The sequence below is a fragment of the Heloderma suspectum genome, chromosome 1 (genome assembly GCF_057233095.1).
Source record: "Heloderma suspectum isolate Gila_16-S chromosome 1, 16-S_ref, whole genome shotgun sequence".
In the NCBI taxonomy this organism is placed as follows: Eukaryota; Metazoa; Chordata; class Lepidosauria; order Squamata; family Helodermatidae; genus Heloderma; species Heloderma suspectum.
Window position 1 is genome coordinate 168,394,406 of NC_139458.1, and position 21,444 is coordinate 168,415,849.

Genomic DNA, 21,444 nt, shown 5'->3' on the forward strand with positions numbered 1-21,444 from the left:
TGCGACCAGCTGCCGCCGCTGCCATTTGCAGTTTTTGTTTTTTGTTTTACACACACGTGATAGGATACGTAAGACTGTACATAGCCTAAAACGTCTGGGTAGGAGAAAAAAAATCCGTACACAAATGGCGGCAGCTACAGCCACCGCCATTTGCGTATGCCTTTTTTTCTTTTACCCAGATGTTTTAGGCTACGTAAAAACTTATGTAGCCTAAAACGACTGAGTTAAAAAAAAAAGGCTTACGCAAATGGCGGCGGCTATGGCCGCCACCATTTGTGTTCCTTATTTTGGGCCATCTTAGTCTATGTAAATAATTATGTAGACGAAGACGGCGAAAATAAGGGGAACGTGAATAGCGTCCACTACACTATTTGTGTTCCCCTTATTTTCGCCGTCTTAGTCTACGTAATTATTTACATAGACTAAGACGGCCCAAAATAAGGAACACAAATGCTCTATGTAATTATTTACGTAGATTAAGTCGTCAAAAATAAGGAACGGCCGCCGCCATTTGCGTATGCGTTTTGGTTTTTTTTCCCCCAGAGCCCTCTGCGGCCGGAAATCCGGCTGCGGACGGCTCTGGCCTGGCTGGGCCTGGCCGGCTGCTCCGCGGAGCTGCTGCAAAGCACAGCCACCCGCGGAGGATTCCGGCAGGGTGGAACGGAGTGCCTCCCCCCACACCATAAACATAATCTGCGAACAGGTAAGTGATTTTCGTACATCCCTAGTCCCGGGGGGGAATCCACAGGGGGGCGGGGGATGGGAGGCCGTTCTGCCACGGATTTCGGGTGCATTCGGCCTCACTGAAATCCGTGGCAGAATTCTCCGCCATCCCTAACACAGTCATTCAAGCTTCATGCGCTTGCACATCTATGCAGGTTTTAGATAAGAAAGGAAGTGAACTTAAAAAGTCAGCCCTCCCCCCTAATCAATATACAAAGCATGTATGTCTCTACTTTTTAAAATGTCAAACAGGGTTGCTCGACTAAAATTCCATTTGATCCTATCCTAAAACAGATTGGTGCATTTATTGCTGTGAAATAATGACAACACTGGTTTACTGTGGGTTCTTAAGGCACAGAAGCGCTTAAGAACTAATGAATTTTTACTTTTTCTATTTATACAGTAGTATATAATCTTCAATACAACTATTAATACATATGAGTCTTTTATGCATTTTCATATTATTAATTACTAGAATGGTACTAGCAAATATTCTTTTGTATCTGATTGCTGTTATGTCTCTCTCTCTCACTGGTCTTTTAGGGCTGTATTTTTTGACAACCATTTTAATTGCTCCCTCTCTCAATTTCTGTTTATATTTTTTTCCTGTACACTTTTCACCACACTTAATATACATTTCACATTTCATCTTTCCTAATTATGCTAGAACTATTTGTGCAGGATATATATCCTTTTTAGTTTTGAGAAGAGTCACCCTTGGTTGCTGCATTTTTAATTAGACCTTACAGAGACTGGTTTGGTGGCATTTTAATGTCTACTCACTTCTTTTAAAGCACTAATAGACAATTCAATAAGTTAAGAATTGTAAAGCACTTTGAAATGGAAAGCACTATAGTAGTGTTACATAATGTTAATATCCAAAGAGCTTTAAACAATGCCTCCTGCAATCTTGGAGGACAATCTAAGCACTTAATAACTTCAGGCTTCAATCCTATACACATTTACCTGGGAGAAAGTTCCATTGAACTTAATGGGGGTTACTTCTGAATAGAAATATATAGGACTGCACTTTTCGTCACCTGGAGCATATCTGCTGCCACTTATACAAACCTTCAGTAGGACATAAGCTTGGCTAACCTTATTTGATTTTCTGCCATTTACCCTTAAATACATGCATATAACTTAACTTCTCCCTTATTTATTGCAATAGAATAAGTAAATCCATGCTTGCATTCCTTGGCACACACAAATCTTCCTTGCCCTTTCATTGTAATAATGAGTGGAAGAGGTACCCATGTGTAAATTGATCTAAGGATCAGAATGAAAGTTCGCATCTTCTGTTCTTATACACATCAGTTTGGTGTAATGGCTGGAGTGTGAGGTTACAGCTGGGGAGACCAGGGTTCAAATTTCTCACTGGATGGCCCTTGGGTCAGTCAATCTCTCACACACCTTAACCCACTTCACAGGGTTGCTGTGAGGAAATAATGGGTTGCAGGGAACTATGTATGCTGCCTTAAGTTCTTCAGAGGAAGGGCATGATAAACATGAAATAAATATATTCTTGTTCTCAGTCATTCTGTACACTGACACATGAGAAACTGTAACCTGAATTTAAATCTCTGTCCCAGCATACATAACAATCTTTTATTTTTTTTTAGCATTTTTAGCTCTTTAGACTTTTAGCTTTGCTGTTTTAAATCTGTATTTTAAATCCCTGTACTGCTGCTAGGTTTTATTCTGGTTTTATTCTGGTTGTATTGTTTACTGTGGTTTTAGTGTTTTATATATTTTGTATTGTTTTTATTGTGTGCTCTTTGGTTTTAATTTTTGTGAACCACCCAGAGAGCTTCGGCTATTGGGCGGTATAGAAATGAAGATAAATAAATAAATAAATACAATACAATACAATACACATTAGCAAGACAAGAAATTAATGTATAGCCCTGTCTGAATGCTTTCTTGGAAGTAATTCCTGCTGTATTGGAGCTTCCTCCCAGGTAAGTGTGCATGGGGTTGGAGCCTTGGTCCTTTAATAAATTCAAATATCTAGAAACATCAAGGCAACAAGAAAATCATTTAACAGCTAGTGAAAAATATTCCGCTAACAAATTCCACGACAGTTAAGCTCTTTTAATTTCCATTGACTCCACTCCAAAGGAAAATGGTTAAACATGGAAATTGGATTTTAAGTGCTCAGCATTGCTGGATTGTGTGTGCCCCACAGATATTATGAACTGGATCCTAAATGTATTGACTTGAGAAAAAGTCCTTATTGATTAATATTTTCAGGCAAGTGTGCTTAATATACACTTTTCTATTTCTTTATTTTTATTTGAAGAATTAAATTCTAATTTTAGTATCATATTTTAGTAGCATTATGCTGAATATATTTTGTATCATGCTTCTCTAAATATTTATTTTGTCAAATATGATAAGTCTATACTAGTTTTCTAGGTCTCTGTTGTCTTTCAGTAGTTTGTATCAAATATGTTTTTTTTTTTTAAAAAAAAAAACATACTATTTTATATATTTATTATTCATTTTTTCTCTTCTAGCCCAAAGAAAAGAGTAACATGTCAAGGAAGAATGAGGTCAAAATTACAAGATCTTCTAGTTCTGAACTGCTGAGCAACCTTGATGCTGATTCTAAGGAACTAAAAACAGAAAACAGAAGATCTTTAAGTAAGTTCCTGTTATTTATATTTAAATAAATATTAAGTCATAGCTTGACTGATGTTGTAATACAATTCAGGCAGCTATCTGAGTGATTTGGAGGACATCCAAAGCATTTGCCTAAGAAGACAAAGGGATAAAGGAGAGTACTTTTTCATTTAGTACATTAACATGGAACCAGGAGAGAAACTTAAAACTGGTTCAGACAGATGATATATCAGCTGGCCTTGGTATGCAAATAATTTGTTTATGCAAGAGGTGTACATGCACAAAGAGTGTAATATTGGGGGGACATGCCTTGCATAAGTTTGTGGCTTCTCCTACATGAACAGGAATATCAGAAGTATTTATTTACACACATAAGCTGGCTGAACAAGCTCATAAAATGCATTTGGATATCAAAGAGTTTTGGATAACCAAAGTGAACAGAAGATGAGCCCTATCTAGTCCAGCAGCATCTTGTTTCCCACAGTGACCAACCAGATGCCTGTGGGAAGCCCACAAGTCACCTGAAGGCAATAGCCCTATCCTGCTGTTGTTCCCCAATAACTGGTATTCAGAGGCATAGTGCTTCTGATCCTGGAGGTAGTGTATAGCCACTGACATAACTACTAGCCATTGATAGCCTTATCCTCCATGAATTTGTTTCATTCCCTTTTAAAGTCATTGAGAGTGCAATCCTATGCATGTTTAGACAGAAAAATGTCCTACAATTCCCAGCATTCAAGAACTGAAGTGTAACACAAGCAGGGTAATTTGATACCTTATCTCCAATCCAGAAATCCAGGATATATCAAGCCCTCTGATGATTAGGATGAAGTACTGAGTTCACTCACCAAACAAGGCTAGAGAAAAGGCCACCCTTTGGACCAGTATACTGTGCCCACCAGACAAGAAAATGTAGAAAGCAAGTCAAATGTTATTGCCCTCCTCCAGTCTGGAGTGGATCGAACCAGTCTGCACCACCCTGTGGGTGCAAAGGAAGTGCAGAGCTTGGGGAAACCATGTGCCTTTCTGAAAAAGAAGATGGTCACCAAGTGAATGCCCATGATGCGGGGCGGGGGGAGGTTGTTCCCTCCTTAAGGGACGCCAGGTACTGAAGCACTGAATGGGAAGGGGGCATTCCTGATTGATTCCTCTTTGTTTTGTACCATTTTTTTAATGGTCTGGAGAAGAAATTTAGGATCTCAGATTTTATCCTCAGGGTGGAGTGAGCAGTATACAACAACTTGCCTCCACTGGCTGTCAAAAGCCATCGCAAGAGGGGAGAAGGAGGTGCCTAAAAGCTCCTGCATTATACCTTTTGGTGCCCAGCTGAAGGTTTTTCTTTTTCAGCAGGGCTAGTTGTCCTCCATTGTGGGGAAACAGGATGCTGGACTAGCTGGACACTTGGCCTGATCCAGCAAGGCTCTTGTTATGTTCTTAAAGGTACAAAGTTAGTATTAAATACATATGGATTTATTTTAGAAGCAGCAGGAGCTGCCCAATTTACTAGACAGGGCCGGCCCAAGACATTTTGCTGCCTGAGGCAGAGCAGTAAATGGTCCCCCCCCCCAACCACCCAAGTTAAGGTGCATAGTACCCAAAGTTAAATTAATTATTTTGGTACATGTGGCGGAAAATGCCATAAGCACCTCTCCCCCTCCATGACAGTAGAAATACAATAATGACAAGGTAAATAACTAATAATTTGCTGCCCTTTTATGACACCACAAATTTGCTGCCTGAGGCAACTGCCTCAGTCTGCCTCATAGTAGGGCTGGCCCTGGCTACACAAAAGCATTTGAAATCATGATATGGAAAAACAACTGATTTTTAATAAGACTTTAGTCTGTGTCTTTAGATTTTCCCACCTGTGAGGAAATCTCAGTTGACTCCCTGGAGCAAATTCATTTCAGTGGAAACTTCATGTGGGAGCAAATAGACTGAAGGAACCCCACATTTCAGGACTGGCTGTTTAGTTCAGTGTAGTATCATTAGAAGAGCTCTTCTGGATCAACCAAAGGCCCATCAGTCATTTTGTTTCCACTAGTATCTAACTAGATGCCACTATGGAGTTTATAACTATTAGAAGCCGGTGTGGTGTAGTCATTAGGGTGTTGGAGTGGAACTGGGGAGACCCATATTCAAGTCTCCACTTAGCCTAAAGCTCACTAGGTGACTTTGGGTTAGTCATTGATTCTTACCCAAATCTTACAAGGTTCTTGTGAGGATAAAATGGAGAGGAGGGGGAAAATGTGTGCTGCCTTGGGCTCCTTGGAGGAGATGAAGGGATATAACTGTAACAAATAAATAAATGGTAGGATATGAAGACAACAGCTTTTCTCTGGAACATGGAGGTCCCTGTTAGCTATACCTGATATGATAGGTAGCTTAGATAGAAATAGCTGAACAAACCGATTTAACCTCCAGCGGACAGTGCATGTAATGTCCCAGTATTATATATCCATCTAGAAATAATATTGAATGTTTTTTATTACTGTAGCAATCACAAGTTTCTCTACTCGTTTCTGTTAGGATGTGCACCTCACTCTTTTTCAGCTTTGTAAAGCTCCCTTTATCATTGCTTTGTTCAACCCTAGTTAAAAATGGCTCATGGTGAACAGATATAATCCAAGGGCCTCTACCTCTTTGCCATTTTTTTGGCAGAATGCCATTAAGCTGTCTCACCATTTGTTGTTGTCTTTTATGCTTCTTGGCATCATAATTCTAACATCTCTTCAGTAATGATTTAGAAGACAGATCAAGTTCCCACCAATGATATAAAGTTAGCATGCAACCCAGCACTTGAACTACAAAAAGTTTCAAGGAGCCCCTGTTGTGCTTTAACTTTGTTTTTGAAAGTAGAAACAATCCTATATGAAATCACACTCATTTAAGCTTTGTATATGTTTAAATACTGTAGATCGAGTTGCCTTAAAAATATGTATTTGGAATTTTCTTTTGGCCCCTTGAGAGTCAGTAATTATGTGGAATTAGAAAAATGTTAGCATTCGCTTACTTATTAGTAGTCAAAGCACAAACTGTATTGTCAGTTTTCTGCCTTTGGCTTTCTATGCCCTTAATGTTCACACCAGTATCGTCGCCAGAATTATCGGCAGCCAGAGCCAAAATTGCTTTAAAAAGGCATGAGAACTGGTAATGACATGTTGTTAGCAGTTAACAGGTGGTCGTTCCATTGTCCAGTTTGACTGCAGAGCACAAAGACGATATGTGCAGTATTTGCAATGAGGGCATTTCGAAAGGTGTTTTAAAAATTGAAATATTCCTGTTCTTGGCCACTGTCCGCAAACTTAAGAATTAAGTGTGTGTGTGTGTTAAAAAATAATATTTATATCACATTAAACTGCAACAAATCAGTAAATTGAAATGCTAAGGAAGATTCTGATTGTAGGCAAGAACTGCAGTTTGCACAATTCACCCCCCTCCCCCCTTGGGGTTCATTCTTTTAAATATAATGGCTAAATAAATATAAATATAAATATAATGGCTCTGGTACAGCAAACTACTAAGATACAGGATTTTCATTGATGGCTGTCAAAGAATGCAGCCTGTTTCAGCATACTCCACAATCCAGCAGTCTTTAGGCTACAAGAGCATTGGGATTTTATTATCTGCTGTAGATCTGTTTTCATCCCATGTGAGCATGGATCCTTACGTTGTCACAACTGACAGTGTAAGCTGCAAATTTTGCAGTTTTGCTGGATCATGGTCACCATCTGAAAGAGCCTTTACAGTTGGGACCACACCACATATTATCGGCACTTGTATGTTTCTAAGAGTTTATCACTGAAAAGCAGCCTTGGAGGCTGGCACTGGAAATGGAAGTGCAGCCAGTGAGGTGGGAGTGGGGGGTGTGGGGAGGAAGGTACTTAATCTATCACTGTTTGCTAAAGATTGCACTCTCCCAAGCGTGTTCCCCAATTTATTCCCACACAGGTGGAAAAGCAGTTGGGGGTGGGGGGGGGGCAATTCTGAGACAACAGACAGGAGGAAGCAAAAAAATTAAGCAGCCACACCCCCTCCCCACACTGCTATTCTCCTGCCAAAGGTTAACTCTGAGGCTGCTTTTCAGTTAAAAAAAGATACTGACAGCAGAAAGAAATACACATATGTGAGTAATGTGTAGTTTGGCTTTAATATCCTCTTAGTCTCACATGTTTACCTTTAGAAACCATAAAGACATTTCTTAAGTATGTGGCCAAATTCCACAGTCACAGTTAATCACAGTCAATCCAGTGTAAGGGCACTTCCAGGCCATAAAATGGGAAAAGTTAAATATTATTTTGGAATTGCCACCCACTTTCTTCTGCATATGTACATTTATATGAGGCTGTTGCTTGGCTTAGGTTTGACTTATAGGTTTATCATATGATAACTGCAAATGCCAGGGTTCACTTGATGGTATGAAACAGCTGTTCTGGCTTAGGTGCATTATTTCTTTCTTAGGGTCAAACTCAATGATATCGTAAATGCAAGATTACATCTAGGTTTTCCCCCCTTTTAAATAACAGCCATGGGGAAGGATCATGAATGGAACTGCAGAGCATAGAGGGGTGATACTGATTAACTCTTCCTCAAGGTCCCAACAACCTCCCCACACCCTTGAGCTGCTATTTGCCCCAGGAGGATCTAATGTTCTTGGTGCCAATGGCAGCATCCCTTCCAGGGCAAATAGCAGCTGGGGGAGGGGGTTGCCAGGACCCTCAGGGGAACAGGGTTAACTCTCCCAAGTTTGCAAGCCCCAGTTCCATTTCTGATTCTGCGCCTGGAGTTGTTCATTTAAATGAACACACTAGCCATACTAAATGCAATCACACATTTAACTTCTCATCCAGTTTGTCCATTATTGTGTGAATGCAGTGGCTATCAAAAGGTCAGCTTACCAAAAGGTGATGATTTTACTCTAACTTCAATTATTCTGATTTCCCCCTCAGACGTCTATGATGCTATTACTATTTCCTTAAGGGTAAATTCAGTTTACTAGTATTTAGCAGTATCCAGCAGCTGTTGCACTTTCAGCAAAATAGATTGCGGTTCCTTTGCAAAAGCATGGCAGAAATAGAATGATAATTCATCAGGCATTGGACCTTTTTAGAGAACTTAATTTGACAGAGATCCTGCAGCATAGAGAAAGCAAAAGCCACACGTGACAAGGAAGAAATTAGTCTCCTGAATCAACTTTTAATTTAACACTACTGTAAATGTGGTTCTGGGAAGAAGTGATGAGTCTGAATGGGATGTGTGGATCACAAACTGGATGTCTTGGTTCCCCTACTGTCAGGAGCTGTCAGTGTCAACACTCAAACTAAGTAATTGGTTTTGTGTGTGGCTGCCCCATATGTAGGGATGTTCGAAAGTCACTTACCTTTCTGTGGATTCTGTTCATGGTGTGGGGGGGAGGCATTCTGTCCCTCCCCCCAGAATCATCAACGGGGGGGGAGGCAATCCGGTCCTCCCCCCCAGAATCCTTGACAGCCGGCTGTGCTCCGTGGCAGCTCCGTGGAGCAGCCGGCCAGGCCCAGGCCAGGGCTGTCTGCAGTTGGATTTCCGGCCGCGGAGGGCTCTGGGTAAAAAAAAAAAAAAAAAGCGTACACAAATGGCGGTGGCTACGGCTGCCACCATTTGCGTTCCTTATTTTTCACCGTCGTAGTCTACGTAAATATTTACGTAGACTAAGACGAAGACAAGAAAGGGGAATAGCACCCAGTATGCTATTTGCGTTCCCCTTTCTTGTCTTCATCTTAGTCTATGTAAATATTTACGTAGACCTAGATGGCAAAAAATAAGGAACGCAAATGGCGGCGGCCGTAGCCACCGCCATTTGTGTAAACGTTTTTTTTTTTTTACCCAGACGTGATAGGCTATGTAAGTCTTTACGTAGCCTATCACGTCTATGGGGGGGAAAAAACACACCACAGACTGCAAATGGCAGCGGCGGCAGCTGGTCGGAAGACCAGCCGCCACTGCTGCCGCCTCCGAAGCCACTGCTGGAGCCACCACGGGGGGTGGCAGGCCGTTCCACGATGGATTTCGGGGGGCCGAATGCACTGGCATTCGGCCTCACCGAGATCCATCGCGGAATTCTCTGACATCCCTGCATATATATATGGTGAGCTATTGAAATGCACGTAGCAGCCTCAGTATAGACAATTTAGTACGCTCAGGCCTTGGACTGACTGTAGGATCCCCCTGGACTGGAAGAACTATAAGAGGGCTTTCGATTTCAGTTAGGCAGGGCCGGGCAACTTCTGGCCTTCCAAATGTTTTGGCTTACAATTCCCATGATCCCTCACCATTGGCTAGGGCTGATGGGAGTTATAGGTCAAAACATCTGGAAGCCCACAAGCTGGCCACCCCTGTAATGAAGCGTGTTTGAGCAACAAGGTCTTCCTGAACCCTAGTGTGTTGCTGTATCCTTTGATTTGTCCTTCACTCTTGACTTCTGGCTTTCACCTCAATCCTGTCTCCTGGTTTATCTAGGGATGGATAAGCCCATCTCCGTCCGGGGTGGGGGGAGCTCGACAAACTGCCCCCCACAGCTTGCACAGCCCAGACCTGCTCAGCAAGCTTTCCTGCTCGCCCTGCCTGCCCACAAGCTGCTCAAGCTGCCCCTTTTTCTCACACCGGCTGTCAAGGGCTGGTGCAGGGAAAAAGGGCCTCAGCAGTCAGCCCCCAGCCTCTCACCCTGGCCTTCTCTAGAGGAGGCCAGGGTGAGAGCGCTGGGGTGCCACCATCGCCCTTCTTCCTCAAGTTTTATGCTCAAGATGTTGTCATGAACATGTGTGGCAACATAAGAAACCACCGAGTTGTATTTCCCATGGCTCCAAGAGGATCTGAACATTGCTGTGAATGCTTGCCGTGATGTCTGAGATCTGAAACTTGAGGCCTCCACAATGATGGAGGTTTTTCTGCCACTCCAGAAAGTGTGGGAAAGAGGACTGTTAGCAATATGGGGTTGTGGGGGCGGGAGGGACATCAGGGAGCACTCTAAATCCTATTGATGGTCCAATTTATATTCTGATTCATTTCAAACATCCAAATTATTCTGATTGACTTGGACCAATTTCAAACTGGGCCAGGGGAATTTACACATCACTGTTCAGGAGCAACTCACGCTGACTTCAATGGAACTTTAATTCTAAGTTTTCAGTTGTCAATTACCGCTATATCTTTGGAAAGGAGACCGTTTTTATGCGGCTTTAGTGAAATGTCAATGCACCGGATGGCTATGTAGTTCTACACACTTGGGTTCTGATCTCATTCTGCCTTTTTCAGCAGTGACTTCTTAGGGATGATAAAGGAACTAAGCCTATATGTATTCTCTATGTTGAGGGCAGGCTATGGATACACCCTACACACACACACACACACACACACACAAACACAGATACACACTTATTCCAAATGGAAACAAATGGCTTCTCAGTAGGAAGAGTGCCCTTTGGCTATGTATTAATCTGAGAGCCATTTGACTCAAAATGCACAGTCACAGGCCTGGTAATGAAATGCATTCCAAAAGCAGTATATTTCCAACCTGTTCTCCATCATTTCCTTATGGCCTCACATTTACTCAGTTCATTCTTCCTCTTATTAATATTTTAAGTATTCCTGGAAAGTTTCTGGAATTCTATTTTTATTCCAAAATAAACAATAATAAATACAAATGGATGGCCAGTCTAGGGATGTACGAAAGTGACTTACCTTTCGCGGATTATGTTGATGGTGGGGGGGAGGCGTTCTGTCCCTCCCCCCGGAATCCTCGATGGCCAGCTGTGCTCCGCGGCAGCTCCACAAAGCAGCCAGCCAGGCCCAGCCCAGCCCAGAGCCATCCGCAGCTGGATTTCTGGCCGCGCTCTGGGGAAAAAAAAACACCCGCTTACGCAAATGGCGGCTACGGCTGCCGCCATTTGCGTTCCTTCTTTTTGGCCGTCTGAATCTACGTAAATATTTACGTAAACTATGACAGTGAAAATAAAGGGGAACACAAATAGCGTAGCGGGCGCTATTTGCGTCCCTTTTTGATTCATCGTTTTAGCCTACGTAAATCTTAAAAAAAAAAAGTTTTAGCCTGCTATGCTATTTGCGTTTCCCTTTATTTTCGCCATCATAGTCTACGTAAATATTTATGTAGATTCAGACAGCCAAAAAGAAGGAATGCAAATGGCGGCGGCCATAGCTACTGCCATTTGCGTACGCGGTTTTGTTTTGTTTTTTAACCCACCCAGCCATGATAGGCTAGGTAAAGATTTACGTAGCCTATCACGTCTTTTTTTTTTTTTTAAACCCAGCCATGATAGGCTACGTAAATCTTTTTTTTTTTTTTTTTAACAAGACTGGAAATGGCGGCGGCGGCAGCCGGTCGGAAGACCAGCCGCCACCGCCATCGGAGCCACCGCCGGAACCTCCGCCACCAGAAAGATCTGCCCCAGGTAAGTCTTGTCCCGGGGGGGGATCCAAGGGGGGTGGAGGGGGGGTGGCAGGCCATTCCGCCACAATGTTTGGGGGGCTGAATGCACTGGCATTCAGCCTCACCTAGATCCATGGCGGAATTCTCTGACATCCCTAATGGCCACCGTTTCCTTCTAGGGATGTACGAAACACCTACCTAGATCCATGCTGGGCTATCCGCGGTGGGGGGAGGCGCTCCGTCCCTCCCCCCGGAATCCTGCACGGCTGGCTCCGCTCTGTGACCAAGCCACGGAGCTGCCAGCCAGCTCCAGCCACCCGCAGCCAGACATCCGGCCGCTAGGCAGCCCTGCAGGGACGCAAATGGCAGCTGTCATAGACGCCGCCATTTGCGTCCCTGTATTGAGCCGTGATAGGCTACGTAAATATTTACGTAGCCTATCACGGCTATTGACAGTAGGGGTGTCAGAGAATTCCGCCACAGATCTCGGTGAGGCTGAATGCCAGTGCATTTGGCCCCCCGAACTCCGTGGTGGAACGGCCTGCCCCCCGCTCCCCCCGCGGATCCCCCCTGGGATGAGACTCACCTGGGGAGGATCTTTCAGGTGGCAGCAGCCGCCGCCACTGCCATTTCCAGACTTGTGTAAAAAAAAAAAAAAAAAGATGTGATAGGCTACGTAAAGATTTACATAGCCTATCATGGCTAGGTTTAAAAAAAAAGAAAAAAAGACATGATAGGCTATGTAAAGATTCAGAAACACAGAAAATATTAAAATAGAAGCTTTTATTTCATCACCGATAAGGTTGTATTTTGGGGAGGGGAGCTGTGGCTAGACCTACACTTTGTTGTTTATTCGGTCAGTCGCTTCCGACTCTTCGTGACTTCATGGACCAGCCAACGCCAGAGCTTCCTGTCAGCCGTCGCCACCCCCAGCTCCCCCAAGGTCAAGTCCGTCACCTCCAGGATATCAACCATCCATCTTGCCCTTGGTCGGCCCCTCTTCCTTTTGCCTTCCACTTTCCCTAGCATCAGCATTTTCTCCAGGGTATCCTGTCTTCCCATGATGTGGCCAAAGTAGGGGTGGACGAAAGTCACTTACCTGTCCTCGAAGGTAAGTCACTTACCTGTCCTCGAAGCTTGTTCGCGGTGGGGGGGAGGCGCTTCGCTGCTCCCCCCGTGAAGTTCAGGCCGGGGGGGAGGCTTCCCGCCTCACCTGGCCGAAATTCAGGCCGGGGGGGAGGCTTCCCGCCTCGCCTGGCCAAAATTCAGGCCGGGGAGGAGGCGCCTCACCTCGCCCGGCCGCAAAATTAAAAAAAAAACGCCCCCGTGGTAGGCTACGTGATGATTAACGTAGCCTATCATGGCTAGATCTGCAAAGTCAGCCGTGATAGGCTACGTAAATCGTCACGTAGCCTATCACGGGTGACTTTAAAAAAAAAAAAAGCGCTTATGCAAATGGCGGCCCCCATAGGGAGCCGCCATTCGCGTTCCTTATTTGGTCGCTGTAGTCTACGTAAATCTTTACGTAGACTACAGCAACCAAATAAGGAATGGGAATGGCGGCTCCCTATGGGGGCCGCCATTAGCCATACGCGCTTTTTTTTTTTTTTTTAAGTCACCCGTGATAGGCTACGTGACGATTTACGTAGCCTATCACGGCTGACTTTGCAAATCTAGCCATCACGGGGGCGTTTTTTTTTTCTTTTATTGGAATGGCGGCGGCGGCAGCCGGTCGAAAGACCGGCTGCCGCTCCCGCCCCGGACGAAGACCCGACGAACCGCCGGCCGGACCCACCGCCGGGAGAGACATTCGGGAAAGGTAAGTCCCGTCCCGGGGGAGGTGCAGGGGGCGGGGGGATGCGGAGAATTTCTCCCTGAAACTTTTTCGGGGGGCCAAACACGTTGGCGCTCGGCCCTCCGAAGTTTCGGGGAGAAATTCTCCGCCATCCCTAGCAGAGACATCACCTTGCCGACAAAGGTTCGTATAATCAAAGCTATGGTTTTCCCAGTAGCAACGTATGGCTGTGAGAGCTGGACTATAAGGAAGGCTGAGCACCGAAGAATTGATGCTTTCGAACTGTGGTGCTGGAGAAGACTCTTACGAGTCCCCTGGACTGCAAGGAGGTCAAATCAGTCAATCCTAAAGGAAATCAACCCTGACTGCTCATTGGAAGGACAGATACTGAAGCTGAAGCTCAAATATTTTGGCCACCTAATGCGAAGAAAAAACTCCCTGGAAAAGACCCTGAAGATGGGAAAGATTGAAGGCAAAAGGAGAAGGGGACCTCAGAGGATGAGATGGCTAGATAGCATCACCGATGCAACAAATATGAATTTGAGTACACTCCGGGAGGGAGTGGAGGACAGGAAGGCCTGGCGTGCTATGGTCCATGGGGTCACAAAGAGTCGGACACAACTTAACGACTGAACAACAACAACAACAACACAAAAATTAGAAGGGAGAAATAAACTATGCATGAACATTCTATTAAAATATACACTTTGTGGTTGTAATGTTATTTTTCCTTAGTTGTATTTGCTTTGCCCTAATTTTATTTAACTTTGTTATGTAATTTTGCTTAAAAATAGCCATTTCTGTAGTACATGATAGGCATTTATCATTTGTTCATACTGGAATTTAAAAATGCACCATGTTTCTTCTTAATATTGATGTGAAATATGTTTTTAGAAAACTCCAACAGCATGAATATTTAAGCCAGAAATTATTTGGTAGATATAACTTTATACATCTGCACCCAGATCCAGCATGGGTAATATTCACATAGAAAGAGACCTCCATGTATGACTTGTGTGTTCATGCAAAAAAGTGCTGAAATAGTTAAAGGATGCTGCATCCAGCATCTAAGGCAGTGCATAGGGATGTACGAAAGTCACTTACCTTTTAACGAAATTGATTCGAAATTCTGGCCGGGGGGGGAGGTGCTCCGTCCCTCCCCCCTGAAATTCTGGCCGAGGGGGGAGGCGCTCCGTCCCTCCCCCCTGAAATTCTGGCCAGGGGGGAGGCGCTCCGTCCCCCCCCTGAATCCTGGCTGGCTGGGCCCGCAAATGGGGCGTCCCTGCAGTCAGCCGTGATAGGCTGCGTAAATGTTTACATAGCCTATCACGGCTGAGTAAAAAAAAAAAAAAACGCATGTATGCAAATGGCGGTGCCCATGGCACTCCCATTTGTGTTCCTTATTTTGGCACGTCTTAGTCTACGTAAACATTTACTTAGACTACGGCGAAAATAAGGGGAACGTTCCCCTTATTTTCGCCATAGTCTACGTAAATGTTTACGCAGACTAAGACGTGCCAAAATAAGGAACGCAAATGGCAGCGCCCATGGGCGCTGCCATTTCCGTACGCGTGTTGTTGTGTTTTTTTTACTCAGCTGTGATAGGCTACATAAACATTTACGTAGCCTATCACGGTGTTTTTTAAAATTTAGCCGTGACAGGCTACGTAAATCTTTACGTAGCCTATCACGGCTCAATGCAGGGACGCAAATGGCAGCGGCTATGACAGCCATCATTTGCGTCCCTGCAGGGCTCCCCAGTGTCCGGTTGTCTGGCTGCGGGTGGCCAGAGCCAGCTGGCGGCTCCGTGGCTTGGACGTGGAGTGGAGCCAGCTGGGCAGGATTCCGGGGGGGAGGATCGGATCGCCTTCCCCCCCCTGTGGATTGCCCAGTGCGGAGCCTGGTAGGTGTTTCATACATCCCTAGTTGCTGCCTCCTGAACAGTGTTATGGACCTCCGTCCATAGTTCCTCAGGCACTCTGTCTATCAGGTCTAATCCCTTAAATCTATTCCTCACCTCCACTGTATATTCATAAGGGATATGATTTAGGTCATGCCTGAATGGTTTAGTGGTTTTCCCTACGTTCTTCAATTTCAGCCGAAATTTTGCAATAAGAAGCTCATGATCTGAGCCACAGTCAGCTCCAGGTCTTGTTTTTACTGACTGTATATAGAGCTTCTCCATCTTTGGCTGCAAAGTACATAATCAATCTGATTTCGATATTGACCATCTGGTGATGTCCATGTGTAGAGTCGCCTCTTGTGCTGTTGGAAAAGAGTGTTTGCTATGATCAGCATGTTCTCTTGACAAAACTTTTAGCCTTTGTCCTGCTTTATTTTGTACACCAAGGCCATGCCTGCCTGTTATCCCGGTGATTTCTTGACTTCCTACTTTAGCATTCCAATCCCCTATGATGAAGAGGACATCTTTTTTTGGTGTTAGTTCTAGAAGGTGTTGTAGGTCTTCATAGAACCGATCAACCTAGCTTCTTCGGCATCAGTGGTTGGGGCATAGACTTGAATTACTGTGATGTTGAATGGTTTGCCTTGGATTCGTACTGAGATCATTCTATCGTTCTCAGATTGTACTAGGGATGGCGGAGAATTTCTCCATGACTCTCGGGGAGGCCGAATGCCAATGCATTCAGCCCCCCGAAATTGTTGGTGAAATTCTCCGCCCCCCGCCCTCCCCGGGATGGGACTTACCTCCCTCGAATGTCCCTCTCAGCGGCGGGTCCTGGCGGGAGTTCGGCGGCGTTTCGTCGGGGACGGTGGCTGGTCTTCCGACCAGCTGCCGCCGCCGCCATTACAAAATAAAGTAAAAAAAACACAAAACACCCGTGATAGGCTATGTAACGATTTACGTAGCCTATCATGGCTGACTTTGGAAATCTAGCCGTGATAGGCTACGTTAATCGTTACGTAGCCTATCACGGGTGGTTTTTTTTCCCCCACTTTTTTATTTTGCGGCGGGGGAGACGGGGCGCTTCTTCCCGGCCTGAATTTCAGCCGGGCGAGGCGGGGCGCCTCCCCCCCTCACCTGAACTTCGGGGGGAGAAGCGAAGCGCCTCCCCCCCACCACAAAGCCAAGCTGCGAAAAGGTAAGTGACTTTCGTACATCCCTACACCAGACACATCCACAGCTGAGTGTCCTTTTGGCTTTGGCCCATCCACTTCACTCTTTCTGGCACTACTTGGAAATACCCTCTGCTCTTCCCCAGTAGTATATTGGACACCTTCCGACTTGAGGGGCTCGTCTTCTGGCGTCATATCTTTTAGCCTTGTGATACGTTCCATGGGGTTTTCTTGACAAGAATACTGGAGTGGGTTGCCATTTCCTTTTCCAGTGGACCACATTTTGTCAGAACTCTCTGCCATGACCTGTTTGTTAAAAAGAGCTTAACTTCTGAATGTTTATTCACAAAGCCCAGGATATATGCTTATAGAGGCTTCACTGCAGGGGTTCAAAGTCCCAGACACTCTAGGTGGCACTGTTGAGCTACATGAGTATATAGGAGTTCATCACAGATTCGATTCAAGCATTACGTTTGTGGGGTGAAAATAGGGAGTGCCCTATCTTTATGCAAAGTGACTCAGTTTGCACATTAGGGGAGCAGGAATAACATCTCCTAGTCCCCCCTACCCACCCTCGCCACCACATTCCCTCCCAGATGGTGATCCAGCTTGTTGCTGCTCCCCCCACCCCATGTATACTGTGCAAAATGTACGATCTCAGGAAGAGGCAGGCAGAGGAAGCAGCAGCATGCAATTTCTTCTCAGTGGGATTTTGGCTGTTGTGCATGGTGAGGTATGAAGCCTTTGTTTTGTCTGCTGTTCCTTCCCATTTTTTGCTCTTTCCACTTTTGTAATAGAAGCTTTCAACTTTTTTGTTCATTTAATTCATTTTTATTAAACTGTCTCTTTTTTGTCAGAATAAGTTAGATATTAATAATTTCTGGACAGGATCATTAAGTTTTCCTTTACCTACTAGAACAGCAGAGTCATTTGGAAGTTAACTCACAATTAAGTAAAAGTGATCATTTTCCCTTTACTTAATCTATTTATTTCAGAGAATTTCTATACAGATTTTCATTTTAAAAAAGTAATAATCCCAAAGCAGTTCACAAGATAAAGCATGATAAAATACCATAAAACCAATGAATAAAACAGTGATAAAACAATAACATCTCATTAAAATAAGCAGGGTTAGCTGGCAATACTAGCAGTAAGGAAATGACTACCTATTTTCACCCAACGTACTTCATACTGTCTGTGGGTCTATTACATTAGAACATAACATTTTATAAGTTATTTAACCTCTGATTTCTTGGTCAGTTCCATTGATACATGAGGTACAATCTTTCCCCACAGTACACAAAGTAGGCTCTCCATAGGTCCAAAGAGACCATTGTTTCCTCTCCCTCCCACCTCTCCAACAGGCAGCCAAACCAGGTACTGAGAGATCTGTAACTGCAGCAGGGATGTACGAATCCCTTACCTTGCCTTCCGCTGGGGTCTGCCGGGGGGGGGAGGCGATCCGTTCCTCCCCCCAGAATCCTTGCCGGCTGGCTCCATTCGCGGCATTTCCGTGGAGCCACCGGCCGGCTCCAAAGCGCCAGCAATACAGCCGCCATGCTGTATTGCTGGCTGAAGGGGACACAATGTACTGTGGCCGCAAATGGTGTCCGGGATGCCATTTGCAGCCTCAGTATGTCCCCTTCAGCCAGCGATACGGCATGGCGGCCGTATTTCTGGCAATCCGAGTCGGAGGATCTGGCTGAAGAGGATTCCACGTGGAGGCAGGGGTAAGTCTTCCGTTCCACCACAGACTCCGGGGGGGCAGATTCTAAAGAATCCAGCCTCATTGGAGTCCGTGATGGAATTTTCCACCATCCCTAAGCAGGACTAGGTGGGGTCTATGGAAGTAGGGGTATATGAAACCCCCTTACCTGGTCTCCGTGGGGGTCTGTGGGGTGGGAGGCAATCCATCCCTTCCCCTTGGAATCCTCACTGGCTGGCTCTGCTCCCCGTAGGGATGTACAAAAGTCACTTACCTTTTCGACGGGGTGATTCGCGGTGGGGGGGAGGCGCTCCGCACCTCCCCCTGAAATCCTAATCCGGGTGGCTCTGCTCTGCGGAGATTCCACGGAGCCACCAGCCGGGGCTGCCCGCAGCCAGACATCCGGCCACTTGGCAGCCTTCAGGAGAAAAAAAAAAGCTTACGCAAATGGTGGCGGCTATGGCAGCCACCATTTGCTTTCCCTTTTTTTCGCTGTTTTAGCCTACATAAATATTTATGTATGCTATCACGGCAAAAAAAAGGGGAACGCAAATAGTGCCCACTACGCTATTTGCGTTCCCCTTTTTTTCGCTGTAATAGCTTACGTAAATATTTACGTAGGCTAAAACAGCAAAAAAATGGGAACTCAAATGGCGGCCGCCGTAGCTGCCACCATTTGCGTACGCTGTTTGTTTGTTTTTTAGATTGCCATGATAGGCTACGTAAATACTTACGTAGCCTATCACGGCAAAGGCAGCCACGCAAATGGCGGCCACCACACCATTTGCGTAGCTGCCTTTGCCGTGATAGGCTACGTAAATACTTACATAGCCTATCATGGCATCCTGGCCAGACGCAAATGGCAGCTGCTATGGCGGCCGCCATTTGAGTCCGCAGCAGCTGGCCGAGAGACCAGCTGCCACCAGAGCCACCGCCGCTGGAACATCCGCCCCAGGTAAGCTTCGTACCGGGAGGGATTCCGTGGGGGGTTGTTCCGCCACGGGTTTTGGAGAGCCAAATGCCAGTGCATTCGGCCTCACTGAAATCCATGGTGGAATTCTTCGCCATCCCTATATGGAAGGTGTGCACAGACCTCCCATTTCCCAGACTGCCAGGGTAGACTGTCTGTCCATGCATCTACACATGCCTACTGAGGGTGTAAGGGCTAGAGGGATCTGTTGAGCCATATGAAGATCCTTCAGTGAAGGAAGAACTGTAGCCATGATTTCCTATAAACAGTAACTGTGTTTGAGTGGATAATACCTTGTTGGTGTAAGTTGTTCTGCTCAGTCGTGGTATATAACAGTAAACAGTTAACTAGTTCCTGAGCTTTAATTATCTTATAATTATTATTATTTACTTATCATTAGTGTGTATGTGTATATATCTATATCTAGCTATCCATCTATTAACTCGTGTGTGTGTGTGTGTGTGTGTGTGTGTGTAATAGAACATTACAGAAAAGAGAGGATAATTTTATATTGCCTTCTGTGGTTAAGTCAGAGTAACAGTGATAATGAATGTAACGAATATCAATTGGAAATCTTTGCCTTAGATTGCTATCTGGGTTCTTCCTCCCTCTTCTGTAACCACCTCTCATCTTTGACTTTGAAACCCAACAATTTAAACTGGGTTCTTGTTTCAGTTGCTTAATCCCCTTTCATAAATGGTGTTCAAGTGCTGAAATAATTTGCACATCATTTAAGAATATTTACTTTGAAGCATTCACCTCAAGCCTTTTTTGTATATCCTTTCTCTCTAAAGATTTGTAGTATTTGTTTTGTTCTCTGAGGTATAAAAGACCTGGGTAAACTTTATTCCTGTTGTTTCAAGATTAGTGAAATAAAATGCATATTTATTCAACTAGGAGTGAAAGAAGCTTTAGTAAAGACGATCATACATATAACCCTAGGGAATGATATAATACAAAATGCCTGCCTTAAAATCTCTTTAGACTTGTTCAAAACTGTATTGAACAACTTAAGTTAAAAAAAAAAAAATAATAAAGGACCCACAAATGCATTCTCTATAAACATTTTTATCTTTGTTGTGAAGGAGAGAGCTGTATACTTTTGCTAATAAAAATGAATTCGATATTGGTGAAATGTGTATCGCAAACTATATGAAGAGATGCTGCAAACAGTTTTTGGGCCCACTAAACTAAAATATTCATCAGTAACTGGTGCTGCTTTTGTACAATGTTGCAGGCTTAAATATCTATTAAAATTATTTAGTTACAGCTGTAGCCTTGTAAATAGACATATCAAAATGTGTTTTGTTCTTTGTTTTGCTTTCAACAAACTATCTTTATGGTCACTGAACTAAGATCTATCTATGCCATATTCTATATGAACCTGTAGGTTGGAAAGTTCTATCAATATTAAATAGCACATATACAGATTCTTTAGTGTTGTTAAGATCTAAAGTTTGTGTATATGCATACATTGTATTAATTTCCAGCATATCTTAATATTAGAGGAACCAAGGCTATGCACGTGGGCATACTTTTGCTAACATTCATCTATTGTTGTCTTCACCCGTTTCCCCCCTCCCTCTGTTATCTTCCCCACTGTTGAAATCTTGGTTGTAACCTCCTTTGGGGCCTATCTTTTTACTTTGGGCAGTCCGTAAAGCACTGAAATCCAGTGTGGTGTAGTGGTCAGCATGTTGGACTAGGACTGGGGAGATCCAGGTTCAAATCCCCACTCAGCCATGAAGCTCACTTTATGACCTTGAGCTACTCACAGCTTCTCATCCTAAACTAACTCCCTGGAGGAAAGGGGGGATATAAATGTAATAAGCAAACACATAAAAAAATAATAATGCGTAAATTGATTTGCTGGTTGATGCTTCAACTCAAATTAGCCAATTGGCCCTGGAAGTCTAGTTATTTTGGATGGAGGAGAGGAGTTCCGCAGTATGTGGTTTGGTTCACATGCTTATAGCACCTTGCACTATCTACTTCCTATCTGCTTGCAACACATTCTGGTTTAGATTACGTAGGTTGACTTGAGTGTGGTGGTAAAGGAGGTGGGTAGGCAGTTATGGAGATGACCCTGAGTTTGTGGACATGACCAGGACAAACTTTTTGTCCCATCC

At 44.4% G+C, this 21,444-nt stretch overlaps 1 protein-coding gene across 4 annotated transcripts in view; it reads left to right on the forward strand.

The window, feature by feature from the left end:
• Positions 1 to 21,444, forward strand: part of ARHGAP15 (Rho GTPase activating protein 15) — a 711,254-nt gene that overhangs the window by 303,020 nt on the left and 386,790 nt on the right. For all 4 annotated transcript variants that reach the window (XM_084809673.1, XM_084809680.1, XM_084809663.1 and 1 more), the window contains exon 8: positions 3,243 to 3,369. In XM_084809673.1, the coding sequence (XP_084665799.1) occupies positions 3,243 to 3,369 (127 nt within the window). The remainder of the gene's footprint in view (positions 1 to 3,242; positions 3,370 to 21,444) is intronic.